General features: G+C 38.1%; 1 protein-coding gene across 1 annotated transcript in view; it reads left to right on the top strand.

Annotated features, from left to right (window-relative positions):
- The window catches only part of MIPOL1 (mirror-image polydactyly 1), a gene marked incomplete at its 3' end in the record, with an annotated part of 192035 nt that overhangs the window by 36454 nt on the left and 139466 nt on the right, over positions 1-16115 (top strand). Inside the window, exon 5 of the mRNA XM_082057458.1 lies at positions 14030-14216. Within this exon, the coding sequence (XP_081913584.1) occupies positions 14030-14216 (187 nt within the window). The remainder of the gene's footprint in view (positions 1-14029; positions 14217-16115) is intronic.

The following is a 16115-nucleotide window of genomic DNA, read 5'->3' as shown; positions in this document are numbered from 1 at the left end:
GGAGTTAAATTTATGTCTCATTTGACTCATGTCATGTACTGTGTTTGAGTGGGTGCAGCTCTATACTTGTTCTGTATTATATAGTGTTTCACTATTGTAATGATTTTGCTTGTGTCATATTACTGAGCAACTATGATTTTTAAAGGCAGGGCAGAAATTAGGTGAAATCTTTGAATATCAAGTACTGTTTGGTCTGTTTTGACAATAAAATTATAATTTTGCTGACTCCAAAGTGAAAAGCATTGTATAATTAGTATTTGGAATTTCCAAAACCAAGGAAATAGATTGATTCTTTTTAATGACAAAGTGGTTTACCTCCTTAAAAGATGGTTATTATATTTTTCAAGCAGAGAAATAAATAAATGTTTCTAAACCACTACTTGAAGCACATACTGAAATGTAAGTCAATGAACTAATTTCACCTCCAAGAATTTGATGTCAACTCTTAGTTATGATCCATATAGACACTTTCACTGTAGCTTGTTATCCTTCAAAAGAATGTTTGTGTGGCTTGTAAAAATACTTCAAAATTGCATGTCTGGAAACTAGTTCAGAGGAGACTCTGGTTTTAAAGACATGTGATAATGTAAATTGGAACAGAACTGCAGAATCAGCTTGTGCAGGGAAATCTGAAAAGTTAGTGTTTTATCTGTTGGTGAGCTGTTGTTTTCCAGTCTTGCTCTGTTCAAGAAAAATAGAAGAGGGAAACAGATATTCAGAACCAATGAACAACTTATGTATATACAGCTGCTCAGACACATGTGCGTGTGATAAGCTAATGAATAGAGAGTTGTCTTAATTGCAGGGTGTGTTTGTGCATGCATTGGTCTTGTATGAATTCATGATGCTTACTGTTATGAATCTGGCCATAGCCTTCCTTGTATTGTCATGGTAATGCCTTATATATGCCAGTGTATTGCTTACAAAAATATTTCTAATTCTTTTGCTGTGTAGCGAATAATATTCAGGAAATAAAACCTCCCTAAAAATATTTTTGCATTTATTTAGTCCCATTTATAAATTCCATTAATTGTCAGCCATCACGTTTGCATTCCTTGTAACTGAGGCAATGTACAGTCATTAAGGTTAATATTTTTAAGTTAATTTATGGGAATGCTTAAGTTAATGTTTTAATTAAGGTTAAGTAGAATGAATAATTTTTCTTGGTAACTTCCTAGAAATGAAACTCCTGTTCTTCCCTATGTATTTGTATTATTAAAAGTAGTAAGTTTTTCCAGTTGCATAATAATATTAGCATACTTTTTTGTTGATTTGGTTTTGTAATAGTAATTACAAGGACTTTTTGCCTTGAATTACTATTGTCTGACTTTAACACACATGCACGCACACAATGATGAAGGGGTAAAGAAAGCTTTTAGAGTAATGTGGTGTTGTAAAGATTTTTTTCATCTGACACTCTATTTGGATCAAAAAGGAACTAACTGTAAAGGTGCTGTTTCCCCTTTCTCCAGAATGCACCCACGACAGCTGTAAACTCTCTAAAGTCGACCTGAAGCCCTTCTTCCAAAGCTCTAGTAGAGGCAGAGTAAACCATACTTGCCATATTGAAGTGTGCTGCTGCTTTTACATGCCTCAACAGGAGATACTGTGAGCCTGTTCTTCCTCTCCTTCCCTCTTTCATCAATAAGGAATGCTGTTTACCTGGGAAAGAAAGAAGAGCTGGATATCGCCTGGGTGTGCGTACAGAAGAATCTACGTGATATGTGGAGAGGCAGAGTCCTCTTCACATGTGTGGCTGAACTGATTAGCGTCTTCCATGTGTGCTGTGCTTTCAGCATTGAACTCACTGTGTGCTAGCTGGCAGAGATCCCTTTGGAAAGCGGCACGGGCAGTTGCAGGTTTCTCTGCATAGCATAAGAGGCGGATGATTATGCGTGAGTCAAATGTAGGAAGAGTGGCTAGTAACTGCTGAGCAGCACTAAGTATGGAAGATGAAGAAAATATCTTGCATGGAGAAAGAGGGAATAGTATGCCATGACTTAGAAAATAAAAAGGATTTAAAGACAGCTGGAAAATTGTCAAATACTTTCTGGTCTTTCCTGTAAATATAATTACACTTTCATGTATGTAAGTTCTCGTGTCTCCTTTTTCCATCCAATGTCTTTCCTTGTACGTTTTGAATGGTTAAATACAGTGCATTTCTGGCCAGGCTGCATGCAGAAGGACTCCTCATCATGAAGCACAATTAAGTATCCAGTATCTTCCTGATTCATTGGAGTGTTGTGAATATGACTTTGTTAGACCCTTTAAAGTACACTGAAAATCTGTAGTGCCTTATCTGCACTGAGTACTGCAAGCACTACAAATGGGGAGAATGCAAACCTTAAACTATTGCACTTCAAATCACTTAAGTGTTTAAAGTATGAGTGCAGCTAACTTCAGAATGTCTTGAAATATGCTTCAAGGAGAGCACATTTACCACATTACCACAGTAATTTTATGTAGGGCTTCAGAAGGAGCTTTAGAAGGCCTACCACAAATGCAGGAAGAATTAGGTTATTTTCTGCTTTAGAAACCTTAATTGCTTCTATTTTAGTGACAACTAGAATGAAACTCAAGTTCAGAGCAAAAACATAACAAACAAAAAGGTTAAAAACATTTTAAAAAGGTTCTCCAGGGAGTGCATTGGAGACTCTTTATCTGAGAGTTCACCTGCATCTTCAGTAGCCCATTTACTTGGAGAAAATGGTGCATTGCCAAGGTGTCATACTGGTACTATATGCAAAGTGACCTTTCTTTTAAGTTGGATACTTAAAATTGCAATATTTTTCTTGACTTCTAAAGCTGTTGTTTTCTGGGATTTTGCTTAAACTCTAATTCAGCAAAGCCTTAGTTTTTTGTTTGCAATAGGGGAGGTTGAGTACATTTGGATAAGAGAATTTTCACTATAATTAATGAGCATGAGGAAACATGACCCTGCCTAGATAAAAGAGAGTTCTGGATCATTAAGATTTAGATAATGGAAGGGGTTATATGTGAAAAGCAATTGTCTGGTATGAAAATAGCGAAAGAAAAACGGAATGAGAGGGTTTACTTTGTTTTCAGCTGGTTTAGAAAACATAAACACAGCATGCTTAGTAAAAGTCTAGCAGACACTATGTTTAGAAATTATGTAATAACTCCATATAGGCTGTAATGATATCCTGAAACCCTGTATTTAAACTAACCTGAATTACAATGAGAGATAAACAGAATATTTACCCATCCCTTATGAGCTGCTGCTGATATGTAAATTTATTCTTCTACTTTGCACAAATATACTTTTGAGCTACTGCTTAAACACTTCAAGGTCCTTAGCCAAACAGTTTTAATGATGCCTCCAATATTATGAAAGTGTGACATTTGATGAATGCCTTGTATAGTTGTGATATCGGGGAAAGTGTAAACAAAAAACGCACATCAAGTCATCGTGCAACACCTAGATAATTTATAATTTTACTGTTTATATCCATCTTGACATTTTTTATCTGCCAAAGGCAGGTTTCATTTGGAATCTTAATCTGAGATTTATTTGGTGGATCTGGAAATCATAGCTGGAGTTCCCACAGGAAATGGTCCATCTACCAACAGATTAAATGGCAGTCCTGCAGTTGTTAAGGGAGCTCTGCATTTAACACACATGCATACTCATTCAGTCAGCACTGTGGAGAAAAATTAAAGTAGTAACCCAGGTTTAGGAACAATGTAGCTAAAAAGTCCCATATTTGCTGAATGACAAAGGGTTATATAGCAGCATTTCATTTTATTATTCGTGCTTGAGTTTCTTGTTTGCTTTGTTGAGTCTGCTGACGAATACTAATAAATGCCTGCAACAATCCAGACGAGAGATGCCTGGCAACAAAGCTATGCGGTGGACCTCCCTGATCTTCTCCAGTTCACAACCTGACCTTTTGAAAAATTGGCTGGGCTAAGCTGCAGAATTTGGGTGTAATGGTTATTGTTAACTCCAGCTTTAGGATTTATTAATTTGTGTGATCAAGACTTACCTATACTTCAAAGTTTCAAAAGACCAAACACAATCATCCATCCATTAGAACTAACATTGTGTTTCAGTGAATCCCATTTAGTATCTGCCCAGAGATTCTGCTGTTTTGATGCATTCGGAATATAAAAATGCTTTTTCAAGTGTGAGACCGATCCAACAAAAATCTGGTGCCTTCTCAGAGACTAATATTTTAAAAAAACAGTGTTAATGATTGCAAATGGAGAGTGGAATGCCAAAGGAAATGTCTGATATTCACACATTAATAAATGCATCTCTGTTTACTACAGTGAATACCAAAATAATGATTGTCCGTGCATTTTAAAGACTTAGAAGCATTTTTCTGCTTTACATATTCACCAGTTGGTACACAATTGCTGTTTAGATGCAAAATAGGAGGGCAAAAGACTTAGTGAGAGAGACAGGCAAAGGAAACATCATTACTAAAATAATCAGAATCCTTAGAGAATTGTAAAAAATTGCCTTTGCCAGAATAACTCCAACTGTTCTTAATCTCCTTCTCAATTTATTTCTTTATGAGGGGTGTTGCCAGACTTCCACACAAGTACAGGTGAATAAAGAAGCATTCAAAGTAACACAGATGTGTCCCCTGCTTAAATTGTTAACACAGAATGAATTCACTGTTCTCTTTAGATTCCTTAAGGGACTTCTTAATTTTTTCTGTGTTTTAGCAGATAAAATATTTTCAAGTCTTTTGTGTGTGTGTCTAAGTGTCATGGAATATAGAGCAAGCTAAGACATTCATGCAAAATATAACTTAGGTTGTTCTTATTCATTTGCAGAGAACTTTCTCAATAAAATTCTAATAAGAATATGTTGTTCTCTTTGATCATGATTCTGGACAACTTAAATGCTTAGCTGTGGCCAGAGTTTGAGCATTGGAACTGTATTGTTCCATTAGCCTGACTGACTTCTAAAACAGTTTTAATTGTTCAGAAGTTTTCTATATTAGAATGATATTCAGTGTATATTAAAAAAAAAGAAAAAGTTATTTAATATCTTCTGCATACTATTGAAATGAGAGGAAGTTGGTCTATACTGTACACTGCATATCTGTCTTCTAATATAGAAATGCCATGTGAATGTGAATGAAAATTAACATAAAGGAGTGTGGAAAGATACCAATGTAGTTATTTGAAATTTCTGTTAGTTTTTTATCATTCAGAAGTAGAAATATTTGCTTTTTTTTTTCTTGAAGTCCAATGGAAATGAGTTGCTAAAGCCTCTCTGACAGAAAAGAGAAGAATCTGAGGTCTCTGAGAAGGAGACAGGAGCAGGAAGGGCCACCAGTGTGGTAGCACAGGCTCCAAGATGCAGCATGGATACAGCTTCTGCAGTTCTGGGCTTCCCAGTTTGTCTTCTACCGTGGCTTGTTCAGTAACCTTGAGGTGGCAACCTCAACTGTGTGTCTCAGTCTTGATGGCTTTAAAATGACTAACACAGTGCTTATGCATCCTTTGTAAAATACCTGAGAGTTTCCAGAAAGCATTGTTCTCAAGGCTTATTTCAGTGAACCTCAGTCAGTTGTTTCTTAATGTAAGAACAGATAACCTATCCTGGTATAAAATATGGAACAGTTCTGAGTAAGATTTACTTAAGAATAAGTTAATGGAGTTAATAGCCCGCATTCTTCTGTGTTGACCCATGGTGGTCTCAGCAGGGCCCACAGTTATGTATCATAGGGGCACTAAGTGTACAGTGCTTGTACGTGGTGATTTCCTCTTCGTTACTGCCAAGGCCTTAGCTGGTCATATGCAATATTTTGGCTGAGCAGAGCACTGAGAAAGAAAGGAATTACCCTTGTATTACAAAACAACTCTCAGCTCAGTCTTCACTAGTTATCAGGTTACTGTGGTTGCCATTCTGCCATGCTACAGAAGTGATTTAGTGAGATCTTAGAGTCCTACTGAATAATCATCTTAAGGTTTGCCCAGTTTTCTTTGAACATCAGAAAAAGTGTGTCATGAAGGGACAGCCATTTGCTGTTAGTTGCAGGTTGTTGTTTCTCATTATACTACACTGCGTTGAAGGGACCTAAATAGTTGGTAATGTAAATAAATCTGTAGTAAATCCAAAGGTGAGTAAAGCTGCAGTTTATCTTGTTTGTTTGTTTTGGAGAAAATGTATACTGACCTTGTACTTTTTGTAGTGAGCTTTTGTAATTGTTTTCTAGAAACAGGAATTACTTCTTGAAAATTAAGTACAGAATCTTTTCTTGGGATTAACTCTGAAAACTTGTTTGCAGATTGTGAGAAAGATAGAATAGTGAGGAAAAAGTCAAAAATAACGAACAGCCATTGAGATATGCACGTAAATCACGTGTGTTGCATCTGTGTCAGCTCGAATACAAATGAAAAAGAAAGTAACAGGCATTCTGAATACGTATAAAACCTAAAACAACTCTTTTCTTGCCACTTATGCCAGGCAATAGGATCAGATTTCTTCCACCAGCCTCATTTTCTTCTTTTTATGCCTATAAAATCCTTTAATTTTGGTTTCCCACTGACTTTCAGGATTTATGTCTTTTAATCATTCAGTAAGGGGTGAACTGTTGAGCAGCCTGAGTCTTTCACAGTCATTCTGTTTGGTAGAAGTTCCAGTAGTTATACAGCCAAGTGAATGAATGTTTGTCTTTGCCAAAAAGGCTGACTCATCATTTTCAACTCATGAAGGAATATTTGGCCATAGTACTAATTTCATTTGCATAGCTTGAAAAGTTAGTGGCTATCAGGTTCAAGTTTTCCATTAGACCTAAATATTTAATTTTTTTTCATTTATTAGACATATCTAAGAATTCCAATCTGTTGGTGTTGCTTTAGTAAATCTCATATGTGGATCTAGTCGTGAGAATTTTTCATTGGATGTGCTCAGACTTATAGTATATATATTGTACTATTTGTGAATCTGTGTAAGTTCAATGACCGTGACCCGACCTTGAACTGTTGGTGAACCCATAATCATCTGACTTCAACATAATGCCAGACTGGCTGTTGAGCACAATCAGACTCATTGTGGTGACCTAAGGTTATTTTGGCTTTACTGGCCATCACTCAGAAGGTAAACTCAGCTGCCCCCAGTCCCTCTGATACCTTGAGGACAAGCTGGAATGCAATGGGGCTTAGTTTTTGCCAAATTAACCATTTTTATGCAACAGTTGGTATTAGATGTTATGAATTTAAGACAATTCCATATTCTGTTTTTCACATGAAGCTATTAGAAATTGCTTTTTATTAATGCAGCAACTGTCTTATCTTAACAGCTTGTTAGAACACATACAGTTGTTTATGCATTCTCATACACAAATGCCCAAAAGTTTTCTTTTCAGAAATGTTTCTATTAACGTACAAAAAATATCAAGATAACTTGAAAGTCAATAATAAAGTGTAGCAATTAGTCTAATGAAAATAAAAAGAAAGTGAAGTTCTTGAATAATGCTCTTACACACTGGACAGCTATTGCAGCAAGTTGAGTTAGATGTGTGGTTTGCAAGCAAGGGCAAGAGCAAGTGTTTTTAAACTATAGTAAGTGTGTCCTTTTATTGCAGTGGGAGCAGGTTAGTTTTGTATAGGGGTGGAATGGCTTTTTGCTTTGACAGTTTTGTTGGATAGGGAATATTTCCTCTTGGTGTTAGGAAAATCGTCTTTTTGGTATTGTACAAATAAATTAAAAAAAAAAAATAAATTGAAGCTCTATGGTTGTTCTGACTGAGAAAAAAACCTACATGATTAACAGTAAATTAGAGTTTGTCAATCACTGAATTTTTGGGGCCTTTCAGTGACTGAGGTTGCAGTTAGTTCCTCAAATGTAGCACCATGTTTTGTTTTGCATTTTTTTCAAATGTTTTTAATCTGATAGTATCATGTAGGAACCATGGGCTACTGAGTTTGCAGTCAGCTTTTCGTGCTCCCAGAGTGTGTTTAGCTCATTCTCTTCCTTCCTGGTTTTGCTCATTTTCGTATTCTGCCTCTTACTGCCATTCCTCGAGGGGTTCATTCATGCAGTCTTTTGCAGGCAGATGAGGACATGCTTTGTCTGTGCCACAGACCAGCTTAAAACAAATCTTAGGAAGTTATAGATAGCAAGTGGTATGTACTATTACACTTGAAGCTGGTTTGGAGCACCAACAAGGGCTTCCAATGTCCCCATAATCATCTACAAGCAGATCTGTAGCCCACCATGTGTTTTACAGTGCTATGTGCATGTTCCATTGCTTTTGGATTGTTTTCCTTTGTTGTTATTCCTCCGAGAACCCCTGCAAACCTCTGAGCTTATCAGGAAGGTTTAGCATGTGGGGGGCTGAAAGACTGCAAACAGAGGGAAGGAGGCGCCCACCCAGCTCCTGCTGGATGACAGGACTGCTGAATATGCAGAGCAGTGCACAAGGGAAAGCTACTGCCTCCTTAGCTTTCCAGGTGAATCTGCACCTTCTGTGCACTTACATCTTCAATATTTCTTTCCATATTATCAGTGACGGTACAGGATTGTCTGATGCTGTGATTTCTCGGTGCCAATGCCCTGCTCTAAGAAGAAGCTATGAGAAATAGTGACTGCCTGCAAAATGTGATAGATTCAATGTTTTTACTTTACTTTTTAAACACTCCTAGCTTAACAACATTTAATTCTGTTCTGCCTTTACTGTTTCAAGCCACAACAGCATTATCTTCCTCTTGCATCCCTTACAATAAATGCCCTGCTTTAATTCCAGTGTCTTTATATTCCTTCTTCCTAACATTAGCCTTTCTTTCCCTCAGTGTGAACGAGCTATTCATTCAAGATAAATACATACAGAACATCAGCTGTTCAGCTTCTCCATGTAGTGAAATATTAATCTGGGCTACTGAACTTGTTCTATTTTATATGGAAAATAAGTTGTTTAGTATACTCAAGAACCAGAAGCAATGGTGGTGACACCACTTACTGGAAACTACAGCATTTTTTCCAAAGCTTGTAAGGCTGTTTTACCCTTTCTCTGATCTTCCTTGTGCAGCCTGATTACTGCAAATGCTACTTAGTCCCCAGTGTGTCTCTGCAGCATTGGTAATTAGTGCACAACACAATTTGCAGGAGGCATGAGGAAAAGCACTGAAGTGCATTGATTAATATTGCTATGTAGTTTTAACAGCAAGACAAGAAGCTACTGTGTACCAAGGCCTAAATTACTTGGGGTGATGGTCGTGGGCTATATGGAGTATAAAGTGGTTTTAAAAATAAAAAAAATGCTGTGCCCATTGATCTGACAGTATTCAAAATGTCTTCCCCAAAGCACTCTACTAACAGATTTAGCATGTTGACCAAAAAAATACATTACAGCTTTATTAAATGAGTAAAAACCTCTCACCTTAATGCCCTTGGGCAGTCTGCTTTGAATTCTGAGTGGAGGCAGCTGCCATTGTCTTCTCTTTTACAAAGCCAGTAGGGAGAAAAACCAAAACAAAACAGATCATCTGTGTTTTGCCTGAGGTTTCCAGGAATGCCACTTACAGACTTGCTGTGATGCTGCTTAGTCTTACTCATGTGCTTGAGGGAATTGAATCTGGATGAAAAGGTGTGCTGCAAATGTAAGTTGCTTAAAGAAGCAGCATTAGCATTAATGAATGTCAGCACAGGTCTAGTTCCATTCTAAATTCTTTTTTTTTCCAGCTGCTGTAACTTACAGTTGAAGGCATAAAAATCCATATCTTGACATGGGCTAAGGATTTAGCCTGAAGTTCAGCTGCTAATGCAGATGTTTACCTCATCATGCAGACACATTTACATCATTCTGTTGTGTAAAAAAAAAATTAAAAATCTGTCTGCTGGCTTGACCTATCTTCTAGGGAGCTTTGCTGCTTGTTGGGAGCTCATAGTCAGGATGTTACAGTGAGGCTGCTGAGGCTCACCTGGCCCTCTGTTACCCCCCTGCTGCTGTTCCACATCTGTACCAGTGATACTGTTGGGGTGACCTGGCAAGTATTACATGTGACTACACGGCTCTGGGGAGGATGTTCAAGACTGTGGGGACCCAAAAGGTGTTATCCTTGATCCTGCCAATAAGAGGGAAGGTCATGGAGGAAAACCGGATAAAGTAGATGAGGCCCTCTTCAGACAACTGGAAGGAAGCCTCTTGTTCACAGGTCCTGGTCCTCATGGGGGACTACAACACTGATAATCTGCTGTAAGGACAACAGCAGGGCACGAGCAATCTAGGAGATTTCTGGAGTCTATTGATGACAACTTCCTGACACAAGTGAGGTGCCAACAAGGAGAGTTGCTCTGCTGGAGTCGATACTTACAAACAAGGAAGAACTGGTTGTGGATGTTGAAGTCAGGGGCAGCCTTGGCTGCAGTTACCACAAAGTAGTGAAGTTCAGGATTCTGAGAGGAGGGAGCAGGAAAAAAAACAGGACCTCAACTGTGGACTTCAGGAGAATAGACTTGGGCCTCTTCAGAGATCTGCTTGGAAGAATTCCCTAGGACACAGTTCTGGAGAGAAAAGGGATCCAAGAGACCTGATTGGTATTCAAGGATCACCTCATCGAATCTCAAAAATGGTTTATCCTGACAAGTGGGAAATTAAGCATGGATCAAGAAGTATGTTGTTTTCCTTGACTTGGGAAAGGCTTTGAACTCTGTGTACCATAGCATCCTAACAAAAAAGCAAGTATAAGGAAATATAATTTAATTTCCTTGAATAAGGAAACAGTGTGATTGGCTGAAAGCTGGCTAAATGTCTGCTCCTGGATGGTGGTGATCAGGTGCACGAAGCCCAGTAGGAGGCACGTCCCTAGTGGTGCACTCCCCGTGTGAAAAATGGATAATGGAAGAGATTATATTCTCAGCAAGTTTGCTGATGATACAAAACCGAGTAGCTTCCATTCAGAGGGACCTCGACAGGCTGTAGAATTGGGCAGAGAGGAAGCTCGTAAGTTCAGCAGGGGGAAATGTGACCCCTTGCACCTGAGCATGAATAATGCCATGTAACTGTACATGCTGGGCACCAACTATTTAGAAAGCAGTTCTGCAGAAAGGCATCAGGATCCTAGTGAACAGCAAGTTGAGCGTAAGTCAGCGATGCACCCTCATGGCAAGGATGGTCAGCAGCATCCTGAGCTGCATTAGGAAGAGCATTGCCAGCAGACGGAGGAACGTGGTCTATCCTCTGTGCTCAGCACTGGTGAGGTCACATCCAGAGTGTCAAGTCCAGTTCTGAGCTCCCTAGTACAAGAAAGAGATGGTCTTACTGGAGCAAGTCTAACAAAGAGCCACAAATAGACTGGAGCATCTTATGTATGAGGAGGGGCTGAGACACAGCCTCAAGAAGGGAAGGAGTGGGGGAGTAGATCTTACCAATATGAATAATACCTAATGGAAGAGAATGAAGAAGAAGAAGACAGGCTCTTTTCAGTAGTACTCATTGACAGGACAAGAGTCAATAAGCACAAATTAAAATACATTAAATTCCATCTGAATACAAGGAATTTTTTTTTTTTTCTTTTTTTTACAATGAAGGTGATCAAACACTGGCACAGGCTGCCCAGAGAGGCTGTTGAGATGTTCAAAAGCCATTTGGACGCAGGCCTGGACAACCTGCTGTAGGTGACCCTGATTGAGCTGGGCGGCTGGACAAGATGATCTCCAGCAGTCCCTTCCAACTGCGACAATTCTGTGAACTCTTTTTAGAGTCCTGACACTAAAACCAGAAAAGTAAAAAACAGGAACTGTGAAAAGAAGAAAAACTTATTCAGTTGATTACTCTTGTGCTAAAGGGGTAGAATCCCTTTTTTTGATTTGTCCCAGTGTAACTGTGGTAGCTAATGTCATCTACTTAGCATTTTGGGGTTAGAAGTTTGTTGTTTTTTTTTTTTTCTCTAACTTTCATATATTGTGGGCAAAGGAGAGTGCAGTAATGCTAAACAAGGAACAAAGTTTCATGGCAATACAGTCACTGGTTATTGCAACGGGTATGTTGTGCTTGAATTCTTCCACAGAATGCAACACACTTCACCTGAGGCACTTCAGATATATGTGGCTTATAGAAAATGTTGATGCCCTGGAAAAGAAGAGGAAGAAAAGTTGTTATGTGTGAGACCATAACTTGCAACCATACATATATATATATATAGAGAGAGAGAGAGACATCACTGCATCTGAAGTGGCAAAAGTGAACAGGATGATGTTTGATGGCCCATTCTTTATAACATAAATCAAATGGGAAACACATCTTAGCCCCAAGTGTATGCCTCATGATAGAAAGCTATGCCAGTATTCAAATCCGGGACTAGGTTAGTTTTCAGATAGTACTAACTGGAGAGGATTCAGAATTTTGCCATTGTATGTTGCCACTCCCAAGTTGGGGCAGGTTCTTAGAGTATGCATAGTGAGTGTTTTAATGCCTGTTTCTTTAGATATACTTGCTACTTACTTTAAGGAGGAGCAAGAGGTTGAATCCTGTTTTGAAATGTAGCAGCACTTAAAAGGAATCTTTGCAGGATTTGGAGCCAGTGAACAACAGTGTACATTTGCTCAAAGAATCCAGGGGGCCATGGGCTGTGTTCGGTTTCTGCATTAGCTGTGAAACTATCTGAGGAACGTATTTCAATCACTACTGAAAGTATTGTTAGGTTATACATATTAGCAAATGTTTTATGAAGTTATGGTCCCCACATGTTTATTACTGCTCAGGAACAAAGATTCTGATATGCTGTTGACTGTTGTTCCTCTAGTACAAAAATCAATTCTTATGCTTCAGAGGAACTGTGAGAGTGGATTCAAATGGATTTGTGCTGAAGTAGGTGAGCAGAATAAAGGTGAGCAGCAGGTACAATAACTTCCTTCTCAAGGTAGTAACACGTGGCTTTGTATGGGAACTTGTTAAACAGACTCCAAACAATCTGCAGGTCATCTCTGTGTGCCATTGGCTCTGCTTTTCCTTCTTCAAGAAAAGAGAAATCTATTGCAACAGATTTTAGAGACAGTCTTCAGCATTTTTTACATGGAATCTGTACTTTTGCTTCTTACATTCAGCATGACACTTCGATACTGATTGATGTGTATTTTCAGGTTATTTGTAAATGATTGCAACTGAATAGACAGTTTCTTATTTTTGAGAAGGAAGTAATAAGTTGGATCAAAAAATGTATACCATATAATTTATCAAAAATGTTTGAAAACATGGACTTTATTAAATGAGCAAAAACTCCAGTGTTTGTTCTCTACTAATCTAAATGAAAGAATGAACAATATATGACATTTTCCATTTGCAGCTTTTTTAGGCTTCTTCCTCATAATTTTTAATAGAGTTCTATAATTAAAACATACTTGTTCTTACTTTATGAAAAAATATTCGTGGTATGTAGATCTTTCTTTCATTTAAATACCTTAATATCAGAAATATGTCCTAAAAATATCTAGTAGCCAAGCTTAAGAGAACCATCACACTCAACATTTTAATCAAGTAATTTTTCCCTTTGGCACAATTTTTGCTTTGCATTCTTCAAGTTCTTTAGTAGCATGAGCCTGTGCCTTGCACACTCCAGGACTGAATAATGGGGCCTTAAATTTGTTGTTGCTAATTGCAACTTGCCGATACTTCTTTTGTAGCCAAAATGGATTTGAAAAAGACTTCATTGTGACTCTAGTTCATAACCTGCAAATTTACCTGTCTACAGCAGAAATTTGTTGTGTCTCACTAGGGTAGAGCTGATTTTTACAAAAGATAGGTAGATAATTTCCTAGGGTCAACATCATTTTAAGTACTCATGTAAGGAAAGAGGTATTAGGAAGTGGTGATGTATTTTTCAGGTTTCCATGAGAAAAATCCAGTAAATAGGTCATAACTCATACATTCGTGCTCTAGGTAACACAGCTTTTGTTCCTTAGTGAGATGAGGAAGCTGTGAATCTGAAACTAGAGTACTTTCTCCTTTCTACTACAAACAAGAATATAGCAAGCAATTTTTGAATATGAAATCTCAAGTTTGTGTTTCTTTCTTCAGATGAAAAAATGTTTGCTTCTATTTCCAATTAGAAACACACATCCTGCAACAGAAAAAAGAAGATTTTTGTGTTGAGTTTCAGTTCCATCAGAATTCTCAAAAAAAACCAGAGTTTTTCATCCAGGCAGAAGCTGAAGTACGAAAACTTTCAGATTGGCCAGTAACCAGTCAAAGAAGAGGAGCCCAAAATGATTGTAATTCCAGTCCTGAAGAATCAAGGTAAAACCAAATATCCCGATATATAGTTTTTCTAGATTCGCGTGATAGATCGTATACATAGAGATTTTTTTATAAAGATAGGGAAGTTTACTTGCCAACTGAGAATCAGTAAGTCAGCTTTTTCACTTTGACTGACCATATCTGCCCTTCTTTCCTTGTGGAATGCAGCAGTTCAGCACTGTATTCTCTAGCACTGATAGAAAATACCATAATGGTAGTGGCTTATGTGACACACTGCAGCTATTTCAATGATTGTGATCTCTCCAGAGAATTGTAGAAATGCATACTGAACAGAATTAGAAAAGATGATCTGAAAGTCTAGTGGTATCTGTGACTTTACACAGCAAGCACAGTATAGCCCAAGTAAAATGAGTGAGTAGGAAGCAGGAATAAAGCAGTGTGAAGTCCAGGTGAAGCTGGAAGAGTAAAGATGAGCTGTAATACCTTGCAGGCAGTCTGTGAAAGGGATCTGAAGAAGGGCAAATATGGTTGAAAAGTGTAAGGCAAGCTGAAGATTTTATTCTGTCCTTAATTTTGGTCATTTATTATTTATTATTAATTTCCATACTGAGCTATGGCCCTCTACTGCAGTCTTAAGACATGTATGCACTCATGCTATATGTGACATAATATATAAAGGTATACCCAGCTGACTAGGGAACTTGCTACCAGTTTTGAGTGACTTAAGCATTCTGAAGCCCAAGTCTTAACCGAGAGTGACCGAGTTCCTTTCGAAAATGGGATCAAGGCTGCAGAGCCCTATGATGAAATGCATACTTTTATATATACTTTTGAAATATATGCTTTTAATTCTTCACCTGTCTGGCAGAGTCTACACCTATTTTTGTTATCTTTAGCGTGATCTAGTGGTGATCCATTGGGCCAAAACCAGTCCGTAGTACTTTTCCATGTGGCTTGTTGCCCTTTTTGTGTGTGTTAGGGCCTGAGATATGCTGTTGGGGCAATGCATCCTGCACAAAAAGCCAAATATAATCCCAAGTGCTTAAGAACAGCACAGCACAGAGTCAACCCAAGGTTATTGCTCCTCCCTTCACCAGTGCCACTCACACTGGCAATCAGGCTGGTCTTGAACTATAAGATTAACCTCCCACAATAGTGTGTTGAGCCATCTCATCTGCAAATATATTGCGTGCAGGATCCTAAAGCCGTAGGCCAAAACCTGATTGTCATAGATACTATACGAACTGCACAAAATCTCTCCTTCCCCAAATAGATCGCATTTAGCATATAAGATGAGAAAATATTTTGATATAGAATGACTCAGAAAAAGTAGAGTCAGTGTTGGTTTGCATTGTAGATGATGGTCTTTGTGTAACACCAATGTGACTTGCAAGTTCTCTTCAAGACATCAGGAACAGAACATTTGGGGGACTGAGAGATGATGATGAGATATACTCAAACTTGTTCATGGGAAGTGTCTCCTGAACATGGAAAATACACAAAAAAAGCTTAAGGTTTGTAGTGTCTAGGCAATTGTATTCAGAGTTATCTATCACTTGCAGTCCAAAACAATACTAAATTAAGTTTGCTAGATAGAGCAAAGATTAAATAGGTTTTGAAGGATCTTGAAAGTGAAGACAAGCAGTTTAAGCACTGTTCCAACCCATGTGTACACTGTATGAGACTAAATAACTGCTTTTTTGATGTGATATGCCTTAGATTGCACCATAGTTTGCCTGCAGAGTACAGATCTTAACCTCCTCCTTAAGACACTGTTGAGAAAATAAATCCAAAGGAAGCAGGTGAAGAAAAGGATAACTGAGTACAAACACTTGTCTGCCTTAGAGAATGACTCTTTGGAGCAACAGATAGCTTTCCTTTTCTTTCCAGGATGTGGATTACACATTATGAAAGTAATGCATGCAGTAGAAATAGGAG

This window comes from Streptopelia decaocto (assembly GCF_964273445.1).
Source record: "Streptopelia decaocto genome assembly, chromosome: 7".
NCBI lineage: Eukaryota > Metazoa > Chordata > Aves > Columbiformes > Columbidae > Streptopelia > Streptopelia decaocto.
Note: the sequence above shows the minus strand (reverse complement) of the source record. Positions and strands in the feature narration are given on the sequence as shown.